We start from the raw sequence: 26,387 nt of genomic DNA, 5'->3' as shown, positions 1-26,387 counted from the left end.
AATATTATTAAGTGTGTTCATCAACAAATGTGAGAAATTAACGATATTTACTCCTTATAAGGAAAATAATGAAGCATAGTCCAGCCTCTACTACACAGAGATGATTGGTGATCAACATATTTACACCTGTTGGTGGATGTCCATAACGTGGGGTACATTTTGTATGTATACAGGGTTTAATGAATCGACATGAAATACTATTGTAAAGTTTCATAACAACAGCATTTGATGTTGCATACATATTCAAGAGAGATGGTTAAAAAATGGATTATACAACAAATATACCGCAAGAAGAAAACTCTGTTGCTCTCTTCATTTATCATTGCGGCTGTGTACATTTTGTGGCTTATGAAAGGTGGACAACGCCCTTCAAACACCGAGAATATCTATATCCCTATTCAAGCTGACGCAGTTTTCTTTACCAATACTCTTAAAGAAGAATCCCAAGTTGAGCAGCTTTTAGCGAACATCTCCAGAGACCAGGGAAACCCTAGGAGGAAATATAAAATGAATGTTTTCCTCAGTGACCGAATCCCAGTAAATCGTCCAGTTCCTGACTCTAGACCTTTAAGGTTAAACATTTTTACGTTCGTCATGCACCTTAACTTTCAATTGAACGACAAAGGAACATTTAATTCAAAGTGTAAAAAAAATCCACATGTATACGGAAGTCTAGATCTCAAATCTTTTTGGATCAAAATATTTAGCTAGGATCAATTAATATTTTGTACCATATTTTCCAGTTGCAGCAGCATAGCATGGCCTAAGGACCTACCCAAATCCAGCATAGTGATCACATACCACAACGAGTGGCCTTCGGTATTAGTACGCACTGTGTACTCTGTGATACAGCGAACTCCCGCGCACCTGCTCGATCAAATCATACTTGTGGACGACGCGAGCTTGGGTAAGATTGCCGAGGTTTATTTATTGCATATTCACTGAATCAGTTTTAGTTTAGATCTTTTTCGCTTGAAATGGATATGTGCAACAGATTTTTTTATTTTGAAGTGCATACCTTGCTAAATTGCCAGAGGATTAATTTCATACACAAATAATCAAAATTATAAAAATAGCGCAAATGCTACAATGGATTTTTTGACTTTTTGACACCAACACCGTGCGCAACGTCACTGTATTTTAATGCACATGAAATTATATAGTTTTTTGTTTTTAAAACTTCAAAAGTTTATGAATATTTCAAGAATGTGTAAATAATGATGCACTTGCATGCATATGCATATACCCGTGTCTACGTTTACATGTATGTGTACAGTTGTTGTCTGTGAAGATATTTTTCAGACCCATGTGTTGTTTTATACAGAACGGGAGACTCTCCAAGGCCCCCATTTTCTACAAACATATCTACCTAATTCTCCTATAACATACCTCCGACTGGAACAACGACATGGATTGATCAGAGCCCGACTACACGGGCTGTCCAAGGTCAAGTCAGAAGTTGTTGTGTTCCTGGATAGTCACATGGAGGTCAACAATAACTGGTACATGTAATTAATTTTGCTTAATTATTACTATAGTTCATAACTGAACACTGCTGTCCAAATATTAATTCATTCCTGTGTATTGTATGTTGCCTTTTGTTCATATTTTGAATATCTTTTTTTAAAACCCCGATTACGCTCAGATATAAAATGCCATATGCCTCATTTTCTCCAAACGAAATAGAACTGGTGAATTATGAAAATTAAGTGTTTGAATTTCATAGATTTTAGACTTAATGTACATATTAATCTATATTGTGTTTTGGCTACATTGTAAAATGTCTATTAGAAAATAAGAAATTTACAAAAAAAAGTTCTTTAAATTGTTTTGATGAAAAAAAATCAATTGTGTGAAATTATTTTTTAGAATATTATTATATATGTACATGCGAGAAGAAATTAAGGACCAGCAATTAAAAAGGAAATTCCATTGCTTTTCATTTCAGGTCTTTTTGATTTCATACAAACAATTTAAAATGCAAGTAAATTTATATAAGTCATCAGAAATTTGTGTAAACAATGAACCATTTCGAGAAAAAAAATTAACTATTTGAAAATTATTATTAATATTAAATAAAAAAAGGAAAATCATTTTAGGAAGATATTACAATTGTTCATATCATTTTACAATTTTACATGGTTAGAGGTCGAAAGTGTATGACCAGTTTTGAAAAGAACTCGTAAATCTACATGTTGCTTACATGGATCATTTAACTCTATAATGTATGTTTGTTCTCCTTGTCGTTTAATGATTACATTTAACTTAAATGCCTTAAGGCTTAATTCATCAAATGTCACATTTATCAGAATGCTTTGAAAGGGTCGGCCCGTAAAACCACTTTTTTTTCCTGGAAATACATAAAACATCATCAAATAAAACAAAACATTTTAGTATGCTTGTAATTTATTATCCTCCTACAACAACCATTTTTTGGTGTCCTCAGAACTTTTCAAATAAGTTACTTGCCGTGTTTACATGTCAACTCTTTCGAAAATTAAATCCCAAAAATAGCGCAAACTTCCTCCACTGGTACATGTATTTGTAATGACTTCAAAGGATTTTTGAACATTTTAAAGGCTACAGCCTTTATTGGTGGAAATCATGGACAACAAAGCAACAATCGCAATGTGTCACCTTGATTACATCGACGCCAAAACTTTCAAATACTCACACGAGAAGAATTATCGAACACGTTACGGTTTTGATTGGCAGCTACATTTCTTTGAAACTTACTTCCGGAGAGACCAAACAGAAGGAAAACCGGACACTGCTTCTTTACCGTAAGTTGTCTGTCAGTTTGTTTTAGGTAGAAATGTCACTTAGTGTGAATTGAAATTGCAAAGCGCATGTAATTTTCTACTTCATTTTAATGCTGAATATTTCGTAAAGAATGAAAATTTTTACTCGGTATTCATAACGAAGCGATAAAATACATTATAATAGATCTTTATTTGAATATCATTAATTTTAGAAAAAAACAATGTTAATTTCTAGCTGTCATTGCTGCTTATCTTCAAGAGCGCATGCTAATGGAAATTTCAAAACAGTGTAGACAGTAAGAAAGCCCATTAGATATATGCATGATATGTGTCAGCAGTTTTTGTAGAATTGCTGTCTTTAACAAACCAGTAGCCTCATTTCTGAGAACAACATACAAAACATTGCAGGAAATGGATCAGATTCTATTCAATTCAGGTCCGTGGAACAATATATGTCTAACCCCCTCCCCCTTTCAACCCCAAGAATTTGCATCTGCTAGCATAGCAGATCAATAGTAAATCTTGCCTTATGATTAGTTTTGTTATGTTTTATATTTCATGATGAATAAAACCAGTTTCCCAAACATATTACCTTTTGTGAGTTTAAGAACCGTGAATTAAAATTTGAACTAAAGCAATTTTTTCCTGAGTTAAATTATAAATCTTTTTTTTTTATTTTCCCACTTAGAGACACAACAGAAACCATCAATGACCAAAAATTAGGCCCCAACTTACATAATCTTTTATTATAGCATTTTTTCCTAACTGTTTGACCATTGATCAATGCTCCTTCCCAACCAAAATACAAAAATACATCCACAGCCCTGTCCCGATATGCCTGCATGACTGTAACAATTTAAGAACCTATAATTTATTCATTTGGTCAAACTAAGTTACTGGAGTAAAATTGTAAAAGGTCAGGAAATTTAATTTGCATAATCTTATTTTAAGGTTCACTAACCCTCTGATAAGACAGATAACTCAATGGAATAAATGCGCATATTCCTAATAATCTTGTCAAGTTAAAATGTCTTTTGTGACAATTTTATCCTGAAGCTATGCTAAAATTATCTGCATTTCATTTTACCTATTTATTTAATTAATTAATTAGTTTAGTTTTGTTTATTTACTTAGACTTGTATTTGTAGAATTATATTTATATTTGAACCTAAAAGACCCTTGTGTGCCTAAAAATATCGAACAAGACCAGAAGCTTTTATTATATTGAAAGAAAACCCCCATGATGAAATTAGTCCCTACATGTAAAATCAAACACTTTCCCAAACCTAAACGAGAAATATTCTATATAATGTGATAATAATGTAAGTTTATTTAAGTTTTCGAGGCTAACTGGAGAAGGTACAAAACTTTTACTTAACACAACTCTATAAATTTATGTATCATACCCAAGGGGCCTTAGGGGGCAGGAGAGAGAGGACAATAAACCTGTTATCATTAAACCTTCACTCAATTAAAGTACAGGTAATAGTTATTGTATATTTATTATGGTGTATCCTGATTTATTTGGACGAAGGGCGGTGACGAGTGCGAAGCACGAGTCTCCGCCCCTTCGTCCAAATAAATCAGAATACACCATAATAAATATTCAGTAACTTTCTTGTATCATGGCCAATCAAAACGTCAATAATTGTTATGTTCCAAATTTTCAAGCATGACTTTTCATTACACCAATAAAAAAATAGTTTTTGTCAGGTGACCGCATGGATACTCTCTCCTTCCCGCCAGTATTTTTTAATTCGCACATTTTATGTGTGTGTTCATGAGAAAGGACGTCTGATTGCATCTCTTCAACTTAATATAAAAACGGATTGTTAATGAAATTCATAAGAAACCTTTGGATATCAAGGATGTAAAATTCGAAGTTGAAGAAGGGAAATTCAGGTGTTAATCGAAAATCAAGAAAAAAAGATACCCGTTGATCATTTGACATATTCGAGAGCTGTGGCATGAACAAAACGCTGTGTTAGTAACTCTTCATCTATTGATGCAGTACAGCTGAACTTTATTCTAGTTGAGCAAAGAATACAGCAAAGATGGTACCGTATATCCTGCTAAAAGGTTCTATTACAATAGGTGTGATATTTTAAGATATTTATTTGTGGAATTCATGTCAAGAACTTGATTTCTCGATGCGGTGGATCGAATATTTGCAGAGTTCCGTAAAAACATTTCGAAATTTTGTCTCTGTATATAACAAAGCCCGTTTCATTCTGTAATTCAGATTCAATATACATGTAATTTAAAATGTTGAAATCGCCTTGGTGTTCAATAATTTATTTACACGGCACAGTTTTGGCAGGGTCCGCCCATCGGTGTATACACTTGACTTCAAAGGAAAAACACCACAGCCATGACACAAGCTCTATTAGAGACGTTCATGATTATGCAAGGTGGACACAGCTTTGAAAACGACCTAATAGCCCGAACCTCCTTGATTTTCTTTATAATCTTAACTGAACCAATGAGCAGACACAGAATATATATATCTGAAACGTGTCTTTGACCCCATCTTAATCTGAACCCATTTGATATCCCGACAAGCAAAATAGTAGCTAGCCTTGATAGAATTTTAGTTGATTATTAATAATATGGGGAATCCTATCTACCCTAACTGGTGAACAATTGTGTTTTTAAATTGCAATGCCCTTCTTTTATTGGTGTCGTGGAGGCCAAAATTGTCCTCCTTGACAAGCCCTATAAGAGAAGCGATATCCTGATAGGTGAGGATGCTGGTGGCTCAAATTTGTCTGTAATGTGGATTTGGCGGACAATGTACAATTCGACTTAGGGTGCTCATGCCCCCATTTTAAATAGCCTGAATTGCTCATTGTAATGCTTCCATCCAACTGATATTTATGTTTCAAATATATTAAGTCATAATTCATGCATTCATTTTTACCTACCTAGAGTTTTGCCACTACATGTGACAACAGTAAATATGTTGACGTACAATTAAATAAACATCTACTTCATGTTTCATTCATATACATATAATGCATTATTGTAATACAACATTGTAAAGCACAACAACTTGCTCTGCATGTATTTAACTTTACACAATTTTATCTCACAATTAATGACTGCCTTTGTATACAAATGTATCTTTTTCATGCCTCTCTTGGAGGAGGGGGGTGGTGGCTTGATTGGAAATAAACAATTGTCTATATTATACTATATAATTATACACTTAAAAATAAACAGTACTTCCCTTTGTGAATTCAGCTATATAACATTTGGATGGCTGCAATAGATTGACTGTATTTTAATTAATTTTCAATCTGTATATTTATTTACTTACTTTGCTTTAAAGGTACAGGGTAGCACTATCCTTGTACAATGTTCTTTTTTGCCACTAAAAGTTTTTAAGTATTAAACTGATAAATACATATATATATAACAAATCTATGTTACAAAAGCCACTGTGAGAATTATATGGATATTCCGTGAAGACTGTAGCCAAGGGACATAAGTATCTATAAATATCGATACGTGTTTGACCTTGAAGAAAGGGTACCGAATAAATTTGAAGTTTAATAATCATCATTTTCACGCTGGCTCTCTTTTTACGATTATTCAACTAAATAACCTTATCTTAACCTTAACCTTGTCGGAACCGGGGGGGGGGGGGGTTAGGGGGGCTTAGCCCCCCTACTTTTTTTGCAAAGATAGACATAATATAGGCATTGAAAATTGGGGCTTACCTTTTTTCGCAGGTTTAGCCCCCCACTTTCAATTAGCCCCCCCCCCCCCCCACTTTCAATTTGCTTCCGACGCCTATGCGATATGTTTCCATCCAATCAAATATTCGCCATCGAGCGATATAAATGTCAATAAAATAATTAATGCTACTTATTCCGACTGAAAATTAACTTTAAAAAACAGAAATTGTGATATACTATTTCAAAATGCAAAAAATTACATCAGATACTTTCATCACCCACCTTTCACTTTCATTGATGCATAGAAAAGGGGAGATAACCCGGAAACATAGTGACTAAGTACAGACACTGTATGGGTAGATAAATAAATTCCGACTTTACTCAATCATCAGTTTCTCGCAAAATAAGAGGCGAATGATGACATTAATAACAGGGTAGAGCTTTGATAAGGACGCATATTGTGAGACGAGCTCAAATATGCGGTAATATCAAAATGAACATTTTAATTGTATCATATGATTTATATATGTCCAAAACAAGTACACTGTAGTTGGAAGTAAAAGAAATGTGCATTTTATGGTTTACAGAGGCAGCATTTAATGGTATAATAAAGTTGTACCGTGTTCTGTACTTAGTATTGTTCTGTTTTAAAGGTGGTTTTTGCTGGACAGAAACGTTAAAGACCATTTTATGGTATTTTGCATCACCATTGTCTTAGGACACCAATCTTAAAAGTTAATTGTTAATTTTTAAATGAGATAAGAGACTTAACGATTTAAATCTAACTGTGGAAGGAAAAACTAGAATACAACTCTAGCAGGTCTTGTTTTCGACGAACGTGTGATGTGTTACTCTCAGTTACCTAACACAATCAGAAGGGGATAAAAATTTAATGTGGGACTTATTTAAAACTCTGTTATAAAGTAAGGACCTATGTTGTAAGAAACTTTGTCAGAGAAAATAAAGATTTCTGGCAAAATTTTATTTTTTTATCCATCAAAAGCTTTTAAAAAGAATTGAAAAACGAAATTCTCATACTAATTGAGCATTAATATTAAATAAACATTATGCAATATTTTGTAGCAATGTACTGATATGTATTTTTAATTTTTGAATATGTAAACATATACAAATTGGTCTTCATATTTTTCGTCCGGAATATCTACTTGTTGCATATTTGTTGCACATCCAGCTTTCAGTGGAGAACATATTTGAAACTTGGGAATCCATGTGCGGTATTTATCAATTAAATGTTAAGTTAGCCAGAGCTAAATATTATATTTTAGCTTATTAATAAACTTCTCAAAGGAGCTAGTTACTATTGATGTCTTTTTTTTTGAAAGCGAAAACTTAACACGGAACCGTAACTCTTTAATTAAGCTAATATGCCAATTTAACACACAAGAAAAAAAAACTGTATTGCATGCATGATATGTGCAATGTGTAGATGTAGCTTGAATTGGCCAAGAAACTCTAATGTGAGGGTGCCTGCATGGTCAGCGTCCATGTATTTCTGTACAAAGTTGTTAGATGTTTGGCATTCATTTGGCCTATGTACATGTAACATATCTAGGATGTTTTTGCATTTTTTCCGAGTTGCAGTTTAAAATTGAAAACACGTGCAAACATCAATATCAACATGATACATGTAAATTAACCCTTCTTAGCTTAAATATACTTTGTTTCTTTTATTTAGAAAATGACTATGATTAGAGAGGTTGTTTAATGCATGTCTAATTCGGTTTTTACATTTATGTGTGGTTTCAAAACCTAAATCGAAGATTCAGCCTTATGACTTCATGCCTAGGTAGCTGATGTCGTATAAGGGTAGTAATCGAAAGTTAATACTAGTACATGTACATAGATATATTGCTTACTTTTATTGGCGTTAAGGGGCGTGATTGCAGTAGGATCCGGATTTGCAGTGAATGTGGAGTATTTTAGAAGCATCGGGTCACTTGATGACGGAATGAAGATCTGGGGCGGAGAAAACATCGAGCTTTCTATACGGGTAAATTATTGATTGAGGATGATCATTCAATATTCCCCAGAGATTTCTACATCACCACGAGAGGCAATATTTTATTGTTTTAATGATTCAAACGTTTGACTATATACTAAGTTAGACTAAGTATATTTAATTGCATTGACGTACTATAATAATTGAAAACTTACCTTTAACTCTCTAGATCTCCCAAATTATATTTTAGCCATTCTCCAATTCCCCTCCCCATTTACCTCGGGGTGTAAATAGGGTCCCCAGTAAATTTGATATTCAGAAAATATTGGAAACTCAAATTTGGCTCATTGATTGTCTTTAATCTGAGGATTATAATGACGTTGATCGATCGATTGATAGATTGTATTTTGGCACTGTTAACATAACTGACAGAAAAAAATTAGACACATGTGTCCAGGTCCCAGGCTCATGAAGCAGTTTTAGACTTCAGTCAGAATTTGTACAAGGTTATCACAGAAAACACGTAAAATTTGAAACCAAAATTAAGAATTGTTTCCCATTTATGCTTTATTTTACTTTTCTAGTGTCAGATTAATATAAATATTCAACTTATGAATGAAAATTTGAATTTCAAAAGGCTAAGACTTTATGATCCTGGGGCCTGATCAAGCTTGAATCTGACAAAGGTTGTTTATTCAGATAAGAGTACATATAATTCAGGGTTGAAAAAAATGTTTAAAATTCGAGCTCCTTCCGTAACTGCTAGTGAGAAAATCTAGAAAGAATTCGATATAATTCTAAACCAATGACTTTGTAAAAATGACCTTGCATCAGGGTCACAGAAAGCCATAACATGAAAAATTTTGTATCAAGCAGTTTCTTTTCTTTGTTAAAAAAAATTAACTTGTGGAATCATGACACCCTTGGGTCATATGATGTTTTCCCTAAAGATGGTCTTTTATTTGTATGAGATTTCATTTTACTGTGAATTGGTCTTTAATCACTTAAATAAGGAAAGAGTAGTAATGTGGGATTGGTTTTTTTTTTTCTCTCCCTTCAAAGCTTTTGTTTATAGTCATTGTCCCAGACAGTACGTGCTTTTAAATTACATCTAGATGCTGATCACATTTCTATGTAAAAACGCTTTAACTGTGTTTGTTGATTATTAAAATATTTGAATAATGTCAGGTATGGACTTGCGGAGGCCGGCTTATCCATGTTGCATGTTCAAAGATTGGCCATATTGCACGTGACCAGCCATACAGTTTTCTGGAAGATCGAACAACCATAGAAATATATAATTACAAGAGAATCGTGGAAGTTTGGTTTGACGAATACAAACAATACGTGTATCAAATATACCCAACTATGAAGGTACATACATGTATGAGTGAATTTATTTTTTTTTTTTCACGTACCAAAAGTCAAGGAAGAATAAAAACACTTCTATCGTATATAGGGATGTGTTGATTAAAAATTATCAAAGAGGGCTTTATTTTAGCAACCAGCGACAATTATAGATGTGAATATCGAGGTAGAGGCGCATTTATTAATACTTGATCATCAAATTAAACGTTGTAAATAATTTCTCTCAACCTTCCTGAAAACATTGTGCCCTGTACACATCTTTAGATTTGCGGTACTCAAAAAGAGAATGTTTTCACAGTAAATATCAGTTCAATAGGGAAAACCTTTACTATTTCTCGGTCTTCGTTTGATGCCATCATGAATTGTTCTCCCATTATATTGCACGATATAGAACGGTACTTGAATTTTGCATACATGTATATCGTATATTTATGAGTTGAAGCAGTTAAAACATAATCCCCGCTCGATTTCTAATTTCACTTTCTTTTGCTTTCTTACATTTTAAAATTCAATTTTAACCAACTTTCTAAGACTTTGAGCAGAGAAAAGTAAATCGAAGAGACAACGTATGTTACAACGCGATATGTAATAACAACGCGAAATGTAATAAACCGGGATTATTGCATTTTGCGTTATTACATTTTGCGTCGATATCAACGCAGAATGTAATAACGTAAAATGTAACAACACACTTTTTAGGATTATTACATTTTGCGTTATTACATTTTGCGTCGAGATCAACGCAAAATGTAATAACGCAAAATGTAATAACACGATTTTTGGATTATTACATTTTGCGTTGTTACATTTTGCGTAAAGATTAAGCAAAATACAAAAACACAAAATGTAATAACACATTTTTTGTCAGTCAGATTGAGAATAATTTTCAATTGAGTAGTGGATGAAGAAAATAAACGGAAAGAAAATAAAACAATATGCTTATTCTTACAATAGATCTGATTTCATCATATATTGATATCATTAGCCATTTAAAATCAGATGACATTCAAATCATAGGTGTTGCGTGTACATGTGTGTGTGTGGGGGGGGGGGGGGGGTATTTCGTTTATCGGTGTATCGATTTGCTTTTTCTTTTTGCATAGGAACATGCACGAAATTTAGAAAAGAAATCTATTTTTACTAGCAAGTGTAACTATAGCGGGAAGGGGGTTTCTTGACAATTAAGATATCACACTGTTTTACAAATCATGTGCATTGCAGACCAGCAAAACTAAAATTCCCTCTCTCTCTAATAATAAAATGGATTGTTTCTGCATGCGCATAGAAATACAAAGTTCAACATACGAAGTAAACCCTACCCCCGCTTCTCCTCACCAGACACACACACACACACACACACACACACATGCACTTCTAATTTGCTAACCAATGTACACATGCATGTTGTACATGCATATCAAGAGCTTTTAATGGACCCATGGTCAATCCTTGGTAATCAAGAATGCCAGTGATGGATATATAATACAGACTGATTTATAAACAGACGTGTCATGTTAGAAATAGAGTTTGAAAATATATACGATTAGATTTAGTAATGTCCGTTAAGGCCATAATGTTTGTCTAATATTCTTATAGGTCTGTCTGTTTACTAAATCGAGTTTCCCCATTGTTATATGTTTCAATCAATTTTGTGATGTTTCGCATTGAAAACAATACCAAAAAAAACAATTATATTTGTTTTATTACATTTTGCTTTATTACATTTTGCGTTGTCTTCGACGCAAAAAATAATTAACGCAAAATGTAACAACCAAAAAGTGCATTATTACATTTTGCGTTAATCCCAACGCAAAAAGTAATAACGCAAAATGTAATAATCATAAAATCGCGTTATTACATTTTGCGTTATTACATTTTGTGTTGATCTCGACGCAAAATGTAATAACGGAAAATGTAATAATCCCAGTTTATTACATTTTGCGTTGTAACAAATGTCATCAGTTTTAATTTTTGTTAAATAGGAAAGAGATGCTGGAGATATTAGTAAAAGGCAGGAAATCAGAAGAACGTTAAAATGCAAACCTTTCGCCTGGTTTCTCCAAACAGTTTGGCCTGAATTACTCCCATACCAACATAATTCCAAAGTCTGGGGTACAGTGCAGGTAAATACAAGGAAATATGCAAATCATCTTAATCTGGTCCATTTTTATCCTGCATATGCGCGATTTTGCCGTGATTTTACTATGATTAAGTTTTCTTTTTCAGACTGACGTGTCGGCACGAAAAATGTGCTTGAATAATAAAAAGTATCTGTTTTCGTGGCCCGAGAAATTGACAGTGGGGTCTTGTCAAGAAGACCCCGTGACAGAGGTGAGTTATTGACGAAATCATCGCTCATTTGTCTCCTACTTGTGTACTTTTGTGAACAAAGAAAAAGGATCCTGCTATTCACGTTTTGTCAATTAGTTACCAGACCTATAAGGTTTCAAGTTCCCCATCTGTTACCTGTGTTCAAATAGAATGTCGACAAATTACTATATCTTTAAATCATCGTTGTCTTATTTTTTTTTTTTTTTTTCATTATTTTATGTTGGTATAATTTATGTGCTAATTCTTCGGATTAGCAGATTTGGATAGTGTTCATAAAGAGGGTGTTGCAGTTCTTTTATTATTTTCCCTAAAGTTGTAGCAGTTTAAAAGAAAATTTTCAATTAACAGAAAACGGTCTTAAATTTATTTCAGATACAACGGTATATACAGCACAATGTAGAACAGTATTTAGAAACTGCATATCGACTACCAATTTGCCATTAAATGAAGTGTGAATTAGCCATATAGCAAAATAAGTCAAGTTTTCTGCTTTTCAAATAGGGAATCCCCATTGTTCTGAAAAATTGCCTCCTTGAAACAGAATGAATTTGATATACGCATAAAGAGACAGGATTTTTCTTCAAAACTACCATTTCCGATTTTTGTTTCAAAGAGGCATATTTTTGAAAATCACAAAAATCGAATAAAAATTATTATCCATCCGAGGTGGAAAATGTGCACATAAAATAGCGCATGATAATTAAGTGTCCCAGCTGGTCTAGTGGTAAAGTGTGTGGACTCTTTTTCGAAGATTCTTTTACCTGAGAATGGGTTCGAATCCTGGAATGGTTGGTATATATATATTTTTTTCTCAAATAATGGAAGTACAATGTAACATCTCTCTTGAGAGAGAAAGGGAGGGAGAGAATGTCAGAAAGTTAATAGGTAATATTTTAGATGCATGCAGAATTAAATTGTTTTCCTTGATATTGTGATCTAAATCAAATAAGACATGTATACATTTAGTGGCGATGTCTTAAAAGATAAAGTGCTATCATTTTAGATAATTTAATTTTTTCATACTCATTCGATTCATTATTTTTCTGTTAATTAGTTGCTCAAATTTGACTTGAAACCACTAAATTGAAATGACTCAATGGATTTTTTTGGATATTGCATCAACAGCGTGATTATTGGACCCATTTTTATATACATATTAAAAAATATTAACGCATGCTGTCTACAACACATCTTTTCAAATGATGTTCGAGACGCACTTGCCATTAATTGTGCTTTTTATCGTTCTAACTTTTCTCGTGCAACATGGCTACAGTGACCATAGATGTGAAAAAAAGTTTACTACTAGTATTAGGTCGCCAGTCTATAGGATAGGATAATATTTATTTAATGTCGGATAAATCAACAAGATAGGAAAAACTATGCATGAAATAAACGTAAAATGTGAAATGTTTTGTTATAACAAGCTGGACATACCCGCCGTATAAATAAAGTCATCTACGTAGCTTTATCTAAATTTAGAGATAACTCTTCATGCGTCGTGGGTATTTAAGAGTGTATTCGATTAAGATAACCCGTGTCACACTAGTGTTCAATATGCGCATGCTTACTAGTTGAACTCTAGAAATCAAAATAAAACATCCCGTGTTGTACAGTATTTATTTAAATATGGCGGATGAAACAATACATCAGCGGGTATATAAAAACAGATCAAAAACAAAAACCGACAATTGTATCCTGAAAATGTGTATATTCCAGCAGACACTCTGACAACTGGGTTGTAAAAGTCAAAGAAAAACTTTTTGAAAATGGACTTGGATTTATCTGGTTTGAAAGGACAAACAAATGACTAATAAACAATTTCTAATTACTAGTATCAAACAAAGAATAACTGATAATTTCATACAAAACCTCATGACTGAAATGAATTGTTCAACAAAATGTATTTTTTACAGGCATATTGTAGATTATTTTACCTTGCAATATTATTTAAGAAAGTCAATACCTTCTCTTTATAAAAAAATACAAAAAACAAAAAAGTAGAATAAAAATGTCTTCACGTAACCTTGCAATTGAAACTGGGCCTCATAGAAATATTGTAAAGGAACAAAGATTTTGTGAGTTTTGTAAAACCAACATAGAAGATGAATTTCATTTTGTTTTGATTTGTCCCCCATACAAAGAATTGAAAAGTAAATATATTAAATGTTATTACTGGAAAAAATCATCCGCATTCAAACTAGTTCAATTACTGAGTGTCCAAAACTTTTCCGAGCTTTGTAATTTCGGATTTTTTTTGCGTTTAGCTTTTAAGTTAAGAAATGAAAAAAAGTTGTGGTTCATTCTTCGTATGTCCTATCTTTATATCCGTATATATGTATTTGTTATATGTTACAATGTTTGTTATATTCATCATGTATAGAAACGCCATACCAAGCAAAGAGCTAAAGCCACGAACCATCATATTTGGCCCTGTGTTTTTCACAAAAATAAAGTTTCGGTTCAAGAAGAGTACTATACGTTAAATATTAGAGGACAACATTCTTCTTTTCCATACATAACTTATATCGTTATATAATGCGCCATTAAACACGTGCGACGGTTGGAAAATGCGACGGTTTCATAAAAACGTTAAAAAATGCCGTTTTTTCGACAGATTTTCCCAAAGTTAGATGTGGCCACAGTCAAGAACAACTTTTATACTTCCCATAGATATAGATATTACCGATACAAATCTTTATGTTTAATATCGTTGTTGTTCGTGGCTGTGGCCAATATGAAATTTGATTTTATATTTAAATTTTGATGGATCAAATAATCATTAATTAGTAGATCAATCGTTTACATTCAATTCATGTAATAATAAAAAAATATAAATTTCACAAAATATGCTAGAAAATCAGTAAATTGTTCATTTAAAACGCTAGATGTGAAAAATAGTCAACTACATACATTTTCTGAAATAAATGTCTGGAAAAACTTTGTGGTTTTTACTATGACTAGGTCATTATGTATGACGTTACTAGTAATACGTCAGTTGTGACGTCATAAAGGCTGTAAATTATTTGGGATGTTGCTGAAAAGCTTTTAACACTCTAGATAGTGCCCCTACATGTATTTACATGTATATGATTTAATTACATGTAAACCCAACTGGATGATACCATCAAATTATAAGTTATCAGAAATTCCCGCCACGGTGTCTTTCTTTACTACCCCTCCCCCCTCCCCTCCCTGAAATAATTCAAAATACTGTTGTTAATAGTGTTATCAGGCATGACTTAAATTGTAAACAAATTAATAGAGATTGTAGCAGAGATATCACGCTATACCTTTTTAAAACAAGCGAAATAATAATGATATGGGTTGCTGCCCAAAGTGAAAATTAAAAAAAAAATGAAAAAAAAGGGAATGAAAAAAATACGCATTAAGATAATCATCTGCATTTCCGCACCGAAATCCATCTTTTTTATGTACATGCAGAAGAATCATCTCAGTTGATTAACAAAATTCAGTTATAGCCATGGCTTATACATGCTGATACAAAATAATGTATAGTTATAGTATGCAGTTATGTGAGCACCGATATCGGGTTTCGTCAAAACACTTGCACATGACGATCCCGCGCCCGTGATCAAAACAGAAGAATATATCGGTATATTTTTAATATGTCTGTATTTATTAAAATCGAAGTGAGGCTATTGACGCATATGTACATAAAACACATACCCGATCTTGTCATCCATTGTGAAACATAATTCAAATATACCCCCAGTGAGTAAAATTGCATTAAATGCATGTCGTATGTCTTAGACATCAGTATAAAATGTTTATGCATTTTTTGTACTGTGCTCCAAATATTTCATTGTAACTAACACAATTTAATTATTAGTATAGTTATGCAGTCAGTGAAAGGGTGGTGTCTTCCCACTTAACCAAAATTCTGAAATTATTACAGGTGACTGGTTTTGGCTAGGTGGAAATGGTGTACAGGTAAGGGGAGGGGAAGAACAAAAGAAATTAATTACAGGTGACCTATAGTCTGTTTTTGAATTAAGCACTGTAAAATGTTAAAATTATCCTTAAATTCCGATAATGTGATTAATGGTAAATGAAATAAACATTTTAAATTATTAATATTTTTTTAATTTAAATTAATTCATGCCAATTTTTAAATTCTTTACTATTTTAATATGTATCACAAATATTTGAAAATACATTCAAAAGTAAGGTACTATTTAATAAAATAAATTAAACAATTATTTTCATTCTTTTCATCTCTCTATTTTTATCAGTTAAGTAATAATCCAAATACATTCAATTGTTTATTGTCAAAAAATTATTTATTCCCATGTTAATTGATGAATGAATTAAATGAATTATTTTCATCAATAAAAATTGTTCTTAACATTGTCTTTTTTTTTCCAAAATGTGATTTTTTTCTGTTTAAAAAATATTGATACATGTGTTACGTGTTTTAAATTTATTAATATGTAGAACCTGATTATTCAATATCTTATAAAACAAATATTTATAATATGCATTAATTTTTAATAATGATCTTGTGCACCACAGGTAATTATTACAGGTAATAAACCTAAAACAGACTATACACAGATGACCACTCAGGTGTGAAAATCCCAATTTTGGCTAAATGGGAATAAGAAATTTGAAATTTTGGCTAGGTGGGAATAAACCGAAAGGGTAGTGATTATAGGTCTATTTAGACAAAACATAAATTAAATAAATAAGTACACTACATATAATTTACCCAAAGTTTTTATCCGTCATCATCTCTTCATTGCAACTTTATTAGTATACGGTTTTATCTAAGAATTCAGCGATGTGAAAACACATGGAGAGAGAGAGAGAGAGAGAGAGAGAGAGAGAGATCTTAGAATGTTTTAAAAAACAAATCATGTTCTTTAAAGCGTATGGCCGTAAGTTGTTTATAGCTAGATTTTTTTTAACCCAACGAAGTAGATTTTTTTTTTTTTTTTTGGATCATAATTTTTACTCTTTTTTTAAATCTATTGTCAGCTTATTCTGGTTAGTACACTTGTACCTCCTCCCTCAGTACATGTATAAACTATTAGTATCATGATATGTAGAATGGTAGATCCAAGACTTCCAGTTGAGATTGAAAAAAAGAGGGGGGGGGGGTGTTACAAACTAATGGCAACAAAATTTTCATCTAATGTAGTTATTTTTATTTTATTCTCTTAGGTTGTCTTGAATTTAACTTTCTTTATTGTTAATTAATAGAAATCAATCTAGAAATTGAAAATTGTTAAAGACTTTCCTACTCCTCTTATTTTTTCCTCAATGAGAAGGGGGGTGGGGACTGGTTTGGCAGCGCCTCTTTTCACGAAAAAAAATCATAAAGAAAATTGAAAAAAAATATGTACGGACAACTCTTATTGCTTCTCCGACTAAAATATTTTTAAGCAAGCTTTTGTTGATTAAAATCAATCTTGTGCTGATTGTGAGACAATAAAACAAGGATAAATAACACCTGTACATGTATTTCAATTATGATAGTGACCCACATATCAGCAATATCAGTGTAGCTCTACTCTTTTTATAAACCATAGAAACCATAATATGCAAATGAAATCGAAAGTGTGGATTTTACACAATGGTTACGTGTGATAATAACGAAAAATTCCTCATGCTTAATCTTTTGATACATTTACATGGAAAATAATCATAGAATTTTCGCAGACTCTACCTTTACAAAATCCCTGCTGATATTAAGGTATTTGGAGAAAAAAAATTCGAATATTTTGCAAAAAAATGGGGGGTCGAGGGTTCTAGCAAATATTGTTAAATATATAATAATGGACAGTGACGAGTGATTTTTTAACGAATTTATTTTTCTTAAGAATATTTTTTGAAGTGTACTCTACTGTTTTCCATATTACTCCAAAGAAACTTACATTTAGGGCTAGAATGTTTTGATGAGTTCTGTTTACTAATTAAACCATTCTGATAAATTGCGAAATCCCTTTCCAATTAATCTAAAATTTTCCCTGTTTCTGTATCGAAAACAACGTTCAAATTATTGTTACAAATGAATAAATGGATTAGAAACAAGTCCTTCCAACTTTTTCCTTCTTCCTCTTGTCCAAATAATTTAGATCTTTTATACGTTAAAATACTCGCAATATCAGGATCTAAGAATTTTGCATTGAAAGTCTCTTTCAATTTAAACAAAACCTTTTTGCAATTAAACTTTTACCTACACTGTAGTTATAGAATTAGCTCTTCAGTTCAGAAACATTCGTTTCAAGATCATTTCAGGTATGTTTTCAATTATTTTTTTTTCCGACTGCCCACTTCCCAACTTTGAAAAACGATACTACGTGCCTGGACGCACATGCCAAAGATCAGCTTAATATCTGCTGGCCTGTAGGGGAAAATCCGGAAAACTTGGTCAGACTATCGGCATTTGAAGCATGTCGTATATTGTTTATGATGATCTATACACAATACTTCACTAGGAGCGAAGCATCGCTCAAAAATGTGTTGAAGGGATATAAATAGAATATTCCTTTTTTAATATTATCATAGGGACCAGGTAGAATGAAAATATTCCAAGACAGTCACACAGATTATTTAACTCCCGCTTGAAAAGTTGGGGTATATAGTGATGGGGGTGTCCTTTCCGTCCGTCTGTGCGTCCGTCCATTACGCTTTTGGGTACACATCTCTTATCCGCAACTCCTCCTATACCACTCAATAAAATTTAATGATACTTTCGCAGAATCTTTGTAGATAGTGCCATTGTGCACCTCCTATTTCACTTTTTGATCGGACACATATTTCAGGTTTCCAATAGCAAAACATAGACACTGCCATTCTTTAAATAATATTTAGGGTACCCATCTCTTATCCGCAACTCCTCTTATACGCCTGAATAAATTAAGGATTTAATGATACTTTCACAGAATCTTTTTACATTGTGCCATTGTGCACCTCCTATTTCACTTTTGATCAGACACATATTTCGGGTCTCCCATAGCAAAACATGGACTTTGCCATTATAAATATATGATAGGCGGGGTATCAATTTGTGAGCTCAGTGCTCACAGTACCTCTAGTTTTTACTTCATGTATCTATATAATTCAATCAGTTAAACACGAGGTTACCATAAAGACGGCAAGTTAAATCAAGTTCCAAATGCTTTTAATCGTCTTAAATTAATTATGATGTTTATTATATTATTGATACTAGTTTTAATTCAAAGTCACATATTCATACATGCAAAATCGATCAAGGAAATTTTTCCGCCCTACGACGTTACGTTACAGAAAATGACGTTCTACTAGCATTTTTCTTTTAAAACACCACCATACTTCAAACTCTCTTTTTAAAAAAATATAATCGATATCGAAAAAAGAAAAACGGCAAAGCAAAGCTAAAGGTCTTCACTATCAATTGACAAAAACCCGTTAATTTTTGACACAGGGCCATTTTTGATGGTTCGTGGCTCTTGCTCTTTGTTCTATATAATATAGGCGCTGTTTTTCATGTATAGAAGTGCCATACCACACCATTCTGATTTTTCTGTGTATACTGTAAGAAAATTGTGATAATACGTATGCATTAAGCAAATAAAGAATAATACAGATCTAATGACAGACGTGTCAAAAAATTTGAATATTATACCCCCTGTAACATTTTGCATGGGGTATAATAATTGGTCAGAAAAGTACCATGTCTATCATTTTTCATTAGTCCACTGTTAGTCACAGGATGTGAGACATATACTTGAATTTTTGTAGATCTATTCCACAAAATATTGTGACGCCGGTAGGAAATAAACCTTGAACTAATGTGATTTAATGGTTTTCATGGCTGTGGCTTTTAACTTTGAATCTTTAAAAATTATGTTGAATATTTTAACTAAATTTATCTTTTAAATTTAAAAAAATTACGTATGTATTAATGGTACAGTATTATGATTGTGATTGAAGGCTGTCCCCCTGAAAAGGTAATTTCCATATAGGTATAACCTTTATAAGTGTATATTTATTATAAACAACAAACCATGCAGCTGGTTCTGGGGATGCGACATCCATATTTATAAGATTATAACATGCACATGTAACTGCCATTGCTCTCACATTGGAGTCTGTTTATTAATAATAATTTCCAGATAAAATAAGTTTTTAATTATATTTTCGTGTGAAATGCTATTGCAATATATAAGTCGTGATATCATACAGAAAATTTGAGAAAATATTAAGTTCAAATCTGTGTCTAAGCACCTTTAAATCTATAGGAATAATCTTATTGATCAATATACATAGACATTTTTATAAAGATTAATCCAACAATTAGGCATAGTCAAAACAAAAAAAGAAAGATAAACTTCTTTTTTTTAAAAATGAAATAAAATCTGTCGATGATAACACAATAGTAAATTGATGAGTTGATCTGAAAACTAAAAAAGGAAAAAAAGATGTCAAAATAATGTTGTAGACTTTTTTCATGGACGTTGTAATTTCTGATACAAACACTGACAAATTTATGCAGAGACATTTTTCACATTTACACTGCGTCTTCACCTTTTACTCCAGGTAAACTGAGGAGTATACTCGCGTAACACGGGTTGGTCACCCGTGTCAAAGATGTCTTGTTTTATTCACAACGCTAGTAACTCGTGTAACTCGTGTCGCTTAATCGAATATACCCTAAATGTCCTTCTCGATATAGGGAATAATCTCGAGTTTCTGCAACACCCTCTTATGTAGAGATCGATTGCCGTAGTTAAATAGGTTTAATAAAGTGTATATGTTCGTCTAACTTTTTAATCGCAAATTATCTTTATGAAAGTCTTTTGCAAACAAGACACATCTGTTTGTATACATGTGTATATAGTCATTGGTTTAATCGGATTCAGATTTTCCAAATATCGGGAAAAAAATCTTGCCTCCAAATTTTGACCAGATGCAGATCTAATGTTCACTGCATGCACCTAGTCTGGAACCGAGATTTCATGCGGTAATTTGGTGAAAGGAGAATAAAACGGAAAGAAATCTCAATATGAGCAACAAAATTGCGAAATAATCATTTTTTCCCAGTTACATCCAAAGTATACCTTATTCCTGAAATGTCATTAAAATCATTTCAAAACTTGCAGACAGACAGGAATACATGGGTGAAAACGTAACACACAGATAGGCAGAGATTGATGAAATTAAGTGTAAAAAAAAAAAGGTATTAAAAAAGAGTATTGTGTAGGGTAGCAGGACACAATTGCTATCACCTAGTTCAAAGTTATAAATTTGTTCTCATAAAGTCAACGTTTAAAATATCGCAAAGGATATGAATACGGCTTGCACGGAATTCTGTTTTCTTTAAAAAGCATGTACATGAATTTTGCAGAAAATCGGATTTGCGGTCTAAATGTTGCACTTGGGTACATAGTTCTTGTTTTTGACATGACATACGCGTACCATAAGGAATGTATAAATCATAAACACGCACACATAATCGGCACAATGTGAAAAGAATAACGAACTTAACAATATTCATATACATATACAGTGTATATAAAACAAGTATTAAAATGAAATACCATGAGCATGGTACATGTACAAGCGTTATCTAAGTTTAATATCATAGAGCTTATAATTCAAATTGGCTAAGAAAAAATTACATGGTGCATTTTATTACATACATGTACTACCATTACATATAAAAGGGGTTGTTTTTTTATGTGCCCGACTCCCAGTGTATGGAGATTGTAAGCTGAATGGATAACTAACAGTATACTGTTACTTTAGTATTGCTCAAGGTTTTATTGCTCATACATCAAACTGTTTATCACAGAATGAAATATGAAATTCTAGTGTACATAGACAGGTGTTTGTTCCAGGTGTTTGCTATTACAAGTAGTGGTCAGCTACGGACAGTTCTACAGTGTGTTGTGGTGATACTAGATGGCCTGGACTACGTACCCTATTTGCAAAGTTGTCAGGAAGTTAGAAACATTTCCGTCACACATTGGTCATACGAGGTAACAATTCAGAAACCCGTGAAGTACTTGTATAACCATAGATTTTGAGGTGTCAAAAAGAAATACGTTCATTTGGAGATGTACATAGATCAGTTCATGATGTACATCTGTAGAAGAAGAAATATCATTTAAAATACAGATTTTATATAAGCATTACGTTGTATATATATAACTTTGTTTTAATTATTAAAATCTGGCGGAAGACATGAAACGATTTCTCTTTAAACAACATTCACATTAGCAGGCAAATTCAAAGAATATACATGTATTTTAAATTATTCTATTTTTTTTTTTCCTGGAGGAAATACATGTACTTACATGTACATCCAATAATACCTGGTTTTAATTAGCTCTACTGGTCTAGTAAGTTGTCTGTCTAGCTGTCTGTCCGTCTGTCTGTCTGTAAACAATTTTTCAAAATGCTACTCCTCCTACAGTTTTGGTCTGATTTCAATATAACTTGGCACACAAGTACACTACTCTAAGATACATGATTCTGTGTATCGGTTTTTGATTTCGATGAACGATGTTGCCATGGTTACTAAAAATAGAAATTTCTGTGAAATACTTTCAAAATGCTACTCCTCCTACATTTTTGGTCTGATATCAATATAACTTGGCACACAAGTGCACTACACTAAGATTCATGATTCTGTGTATTAGTTTTTGATTTCGATGAACAGTGTTGCCATGGTTACTAAAATAGAAATTTCTGTGAAATACTTTCAAAATGCTACTCCTCCTACAGTTTTGGTCTGATTTCAATATAACTTGGCACACAAGTGCACTACACTAAGATTCATGATCCTGTATATTAGTTTTTGATTTCGATGAACAGTGTTGCCATGGTTACTAAAATAGAAATTTCTGTGAAATACTTTCAAAATGCTACTCCTCCTACAGTTTTGGTCTGATTTCAATATAACTTGGCACACAAGTACACTACACTAAGATACATAATTCTGTATATTTGTTTTTTAATTTCGGTGAACGATGTTGCCAAGGTTACTAAAAATAGAAATTTCTGTGAAATACTTTCAAAATGCTACTTCTCCTACAGTTTTGGTTTGATTTCAATATAACTTGGCACACAAGTACACCACACTAAGATTCATAATTCTCTATATCAGTTTTTGATTTCGATGAACAGTGTTGCCATGGTTACTGAAATAGAACTTTCTGTGAAATACTTTCAAAATGCTACTCCTCCTACAGTTTTGGTCTGATTTCAATATAACTTGGCACACAAGTAGATTGCAGTGAGATACATAATTCTATATATCCATTTTTTGATTTTGATGAAGTGTTGCCATGGTTACAAAAAAGCTGAAATTTCTTTGACATACTTTCAAAACATAACTTGTCACCCGCGTGGCGCAGTGGTAGAACGTTTGCTTTAGAGTCGCAGAGTAAGGAGTTGATCCTTACATCGCAGGTTCGAATCCCACTGTGGGACATGGAGACCGGTCCTTCGGATGAGACCGTTTAAACCATGGTCCCATGTCGCAGTAGGTGCTGGCACGAAAAAGATCTCTTACTGTTCAATGGCCCTGAGTGCCGAGCATAGGTCAAAATTTGCAGCTCTCTACCGGCAAGTGGTGGCGTCTCCATAGGAGTGAAAAATTATTGAGAGGGACGGTTAAACAACAAACAAACAAAATTTACTTCGCCTACAGTTTGGTCTGATTTTAATATAACATGGCATGCAAGTAGACTACGCTGAGATACATAATTATAGTCTTTATTTTTTTTTTTTTGATTTTGATGAATGATGTTGCCATGGTAACTAGAATCAAAATTTCTCTAAAATTCTTTAAAAAGGCTACTCTTTCTACAGTTTTAGTCTGATTGCAATTCATCTTGCAACAAAAAGAGAGTAAAACAAGGATTATTATTTATTTATTGCTGTTTCAAGTCCGAGTGCTACTTTTCTCTTCCTTTGTTATAAGTACAAACCAGTAGAGCTACAATCTCAACAGAGACTTCTGGTTTTAGTAAATTTTAATAAAAATATAACATGAAGTTGACCTTTTTAATTTTGAGGTTATTGTGTCAATGGACAGAGTCATTTAGACAAACATTGTAGTTAAACGGAATTATAACTCAAAAGACGAGAGTGCTTTAGCACGCGAAACTGTACAGATATCATATTGTTGAAAGAAACTTCGCCGGATCGCACAATTTCTTAAACGTGCGCCTGTTGGCGATTCTTTCGATAGAGTTACGATGAATCGTACAACTAATCGACTTGCAATTATACATAATTAGCGTGCCTGTGCAGTCGATTGTTCATCAGTCTCTTCGACCCAATCTCTAACCAGTCCAAAGTTTTTAGCATGATCAAAGGCCTCGTCCACGTTGTTCAAAAACTGTTCTGCTCATGCGATCAACCAAGACCTCTGCGATCAGTCGTGAACTCTCTCGACTAGTTTACTGCAATTTCATTTTTAGCTCTACTGGTCAGAGACCAGAAGAGCTTATGCGAAAGTAAGGTGTCCGTCGTCCGTCCGTCCAGCTGTGTAGCTGTCCGTCTGTCTGTAAACAATTTTTCAAAATGCTACTCCTCCTACAGTTTTAGTCTGATTTCAATATAACTTGGCACACAAGTAGATTACACTGAGATACAAATTCTGTATATCGGTTTTTGATTTCGATGAACGGTGTTGCCACGGTTACAAAAAATAGAGATTTTTGGGAAGTACTTTCAATACGCTACTCCTCTTACAGTTTTGGTCTGATTTCAAAATAACTTGGCACACAAGTAGACAACACTAAGATACATAATTCTGTGTATCGATTTTTTGATTTCGACGAACGGGGTTGCTATGGTGACTAAAAATAGAGATTTCTGGGAAATGTTTTCAAAACGCCACTCCTCCTATAGTTTAATCTGATTTCAATATAATTTGGTACACAAGTAGAATACACTAAGATACATTAGACTATATATCGATTTTTGATTTCGATGAACGGTGTTGCTATGGTTACTAAAATAAAAATTTCTATCAAATTCTTTCAGAACCCTACTCATCCTACAGTTTTGGTTTTATTTCAGTATAATTTAGCACACAAGTAGACAACACTAAGATATATAATTCTTTATATCGGTTTTTGATTTCGATGAACGGTGTTGCCATGGTTACTAAAAATATAAATTTCCTTGAAATACTTCCAAAATGTTACTCCTCCTACAGTTTTGGATCTGATTTCAGTATAAATTGGCACACAAGTTGACTACACTAAGATACTTTTTTTTTATTTTGTTGAATTATGTTGCCATGGTTACTAAATCTAAATTTCTGTAAAATTCTTTTAAAAGGCTATTCCTCATACAGTTTTGATGATTGCAATAAATCTTGCCACAAAAAGAGACTAAACCAAGGATCATTATTCTATTTATTGCTGTTGCAAAGTTTCAAGTCCAAGTGATACTTTTATCCTCCTTTGTTATAAGTACAAACCAGGAGAGCTACAGTCTCATCAGAGACTTCTGGTTTTTGGTCTCAGTCAGATTATTATTTGGTCGTGAGAAGACCAGACTTTATTTTTAGATATTTTTTCTGTAGTTTCAGGCCCTTAAACATGCTGCAACAGCTTTATGTTTGGAAGTATCGGAAACTGGTTTACATCTTATTATGAACACCTGTGACAGATCGAACAGACGTCAGAAATGGGAATTCCAAGTTATTCCAGAAAAAACAAGTTGAACATGTTTAATCAGTTTAATCCGGAGAGCATCTTTCGAGACAAGGGTTTCCGATCCACTCCGCTCCACATCTTCCCAAGACAAGAGTTTCTGATCCACTCCGCTTGTGGAGCGGAGCGGATCATGCAGAAACCCTTGACTTGGGAAGTTTGAATTTCAAAGAGATGTAGAGATGGTTTAGCTTGATCTTGGAATTATCAAAAACTTCTTCAGGAAAAATGCGTTTTTTTTTTCTGAAGTATGAAAATAGTCCCGACGTGTATCGTCTCCGAGAAATCCATGACAACTCCTGTTCCTGCCTTCAGCTGCAGAGCCCCAGATTGTGATGACGAGAAAAAAAAATCGGCCGTGGCTTAGACAGCATTCTGTAATGTTCACGATTTCATTTATATGCGTTTTTCTTTTTTACCAAAATATTTTATAATGCTTAACTATATGATTGAATTATTTTAAAGGATGATACTTGTACATGCAGGCATTCATTTAATGTTGTTTAAAAGAGTATAGATTATTCATTTTCAAGTGCAGGAAAAAATTCAGTTGATTACTGGTATTGAGTGGAACTACTTATATTATCGTGTTAAAATAAAGAAA

At 32.9% G+C, this 26,387-nt stretch overlaps 1 protein-coding gene across 1 annotated transcript; it reads left to right on the top strand.

Moving 5' to 3' along the window:
- On the top strand, positions 1-26,387 carry LOC133173781 (polypeptide N-acetylgalactosaminyltransferase 14-like). The gene is made up of 10 exons (XM_061308820.1): positions 1-572; positions 744-907; positions 1,325-1,502; positions 2,580-2,783; positions 8,336-8,453; positions 9,591-9,776; positions 11,753-11,893; positions 11,997-12,101; positions 21,947-22,087; positions 25,654-26,387. The coding sequence occupies exons 1-10, from the start codon at positions 229-231 to the stop codon at positions 25,792-25,794; spliced, it is 1,722 nt and encodes a 573-aa protein (XP_061164804.1). The 5' UTR covers positions 1-228; the 3' UTR covers positions 25,795-26,387.

This window comes from Saccostrea echinata, unplaced genomic scaffold (assembly GCF_033153115.1).
Source record: "Saccostrea echinata isolate AGI-Se365-2 ecotype Australia unplaced genomic scaffold, CSIRO_AGI_Sech_v1 ptg000002l, whole genome shotgun sequence".
Lineage (NCBI taxonomy): Eukaryota > Metazoa > Mollusca > Bivalvia > Ostreida > Ostreidae > Saccostrea > Saccostrea echinata.
The sequence above is the reverse complement of the archived record's forward strand: the minus strand, read 5'-3'. Positions and strand labels throughout refer to the sequence as shown.

Coding starts and splice junctions, on each gene's coding strand:
- LOC133173781 (XM_061308820.1), top strand. CDS start 229: ATGTTGCATACATATTCAAGAGAGATGGTTAAAAAATGGATTATACAA. Junction 1,503..2,579: donor ATGGAGGTCAACAATAACTG/GTACATGTAATT, acceptor AACATTTTAAAG/GCTACAGCCTTTATTGGTGG. Junction 8,454..9,590: donor ACATCGAGCTTTCTATACGG/GTAAATTATTGA, acceptor GAATAATGTCAG/GTATGGACTTGCGGAGGCCG.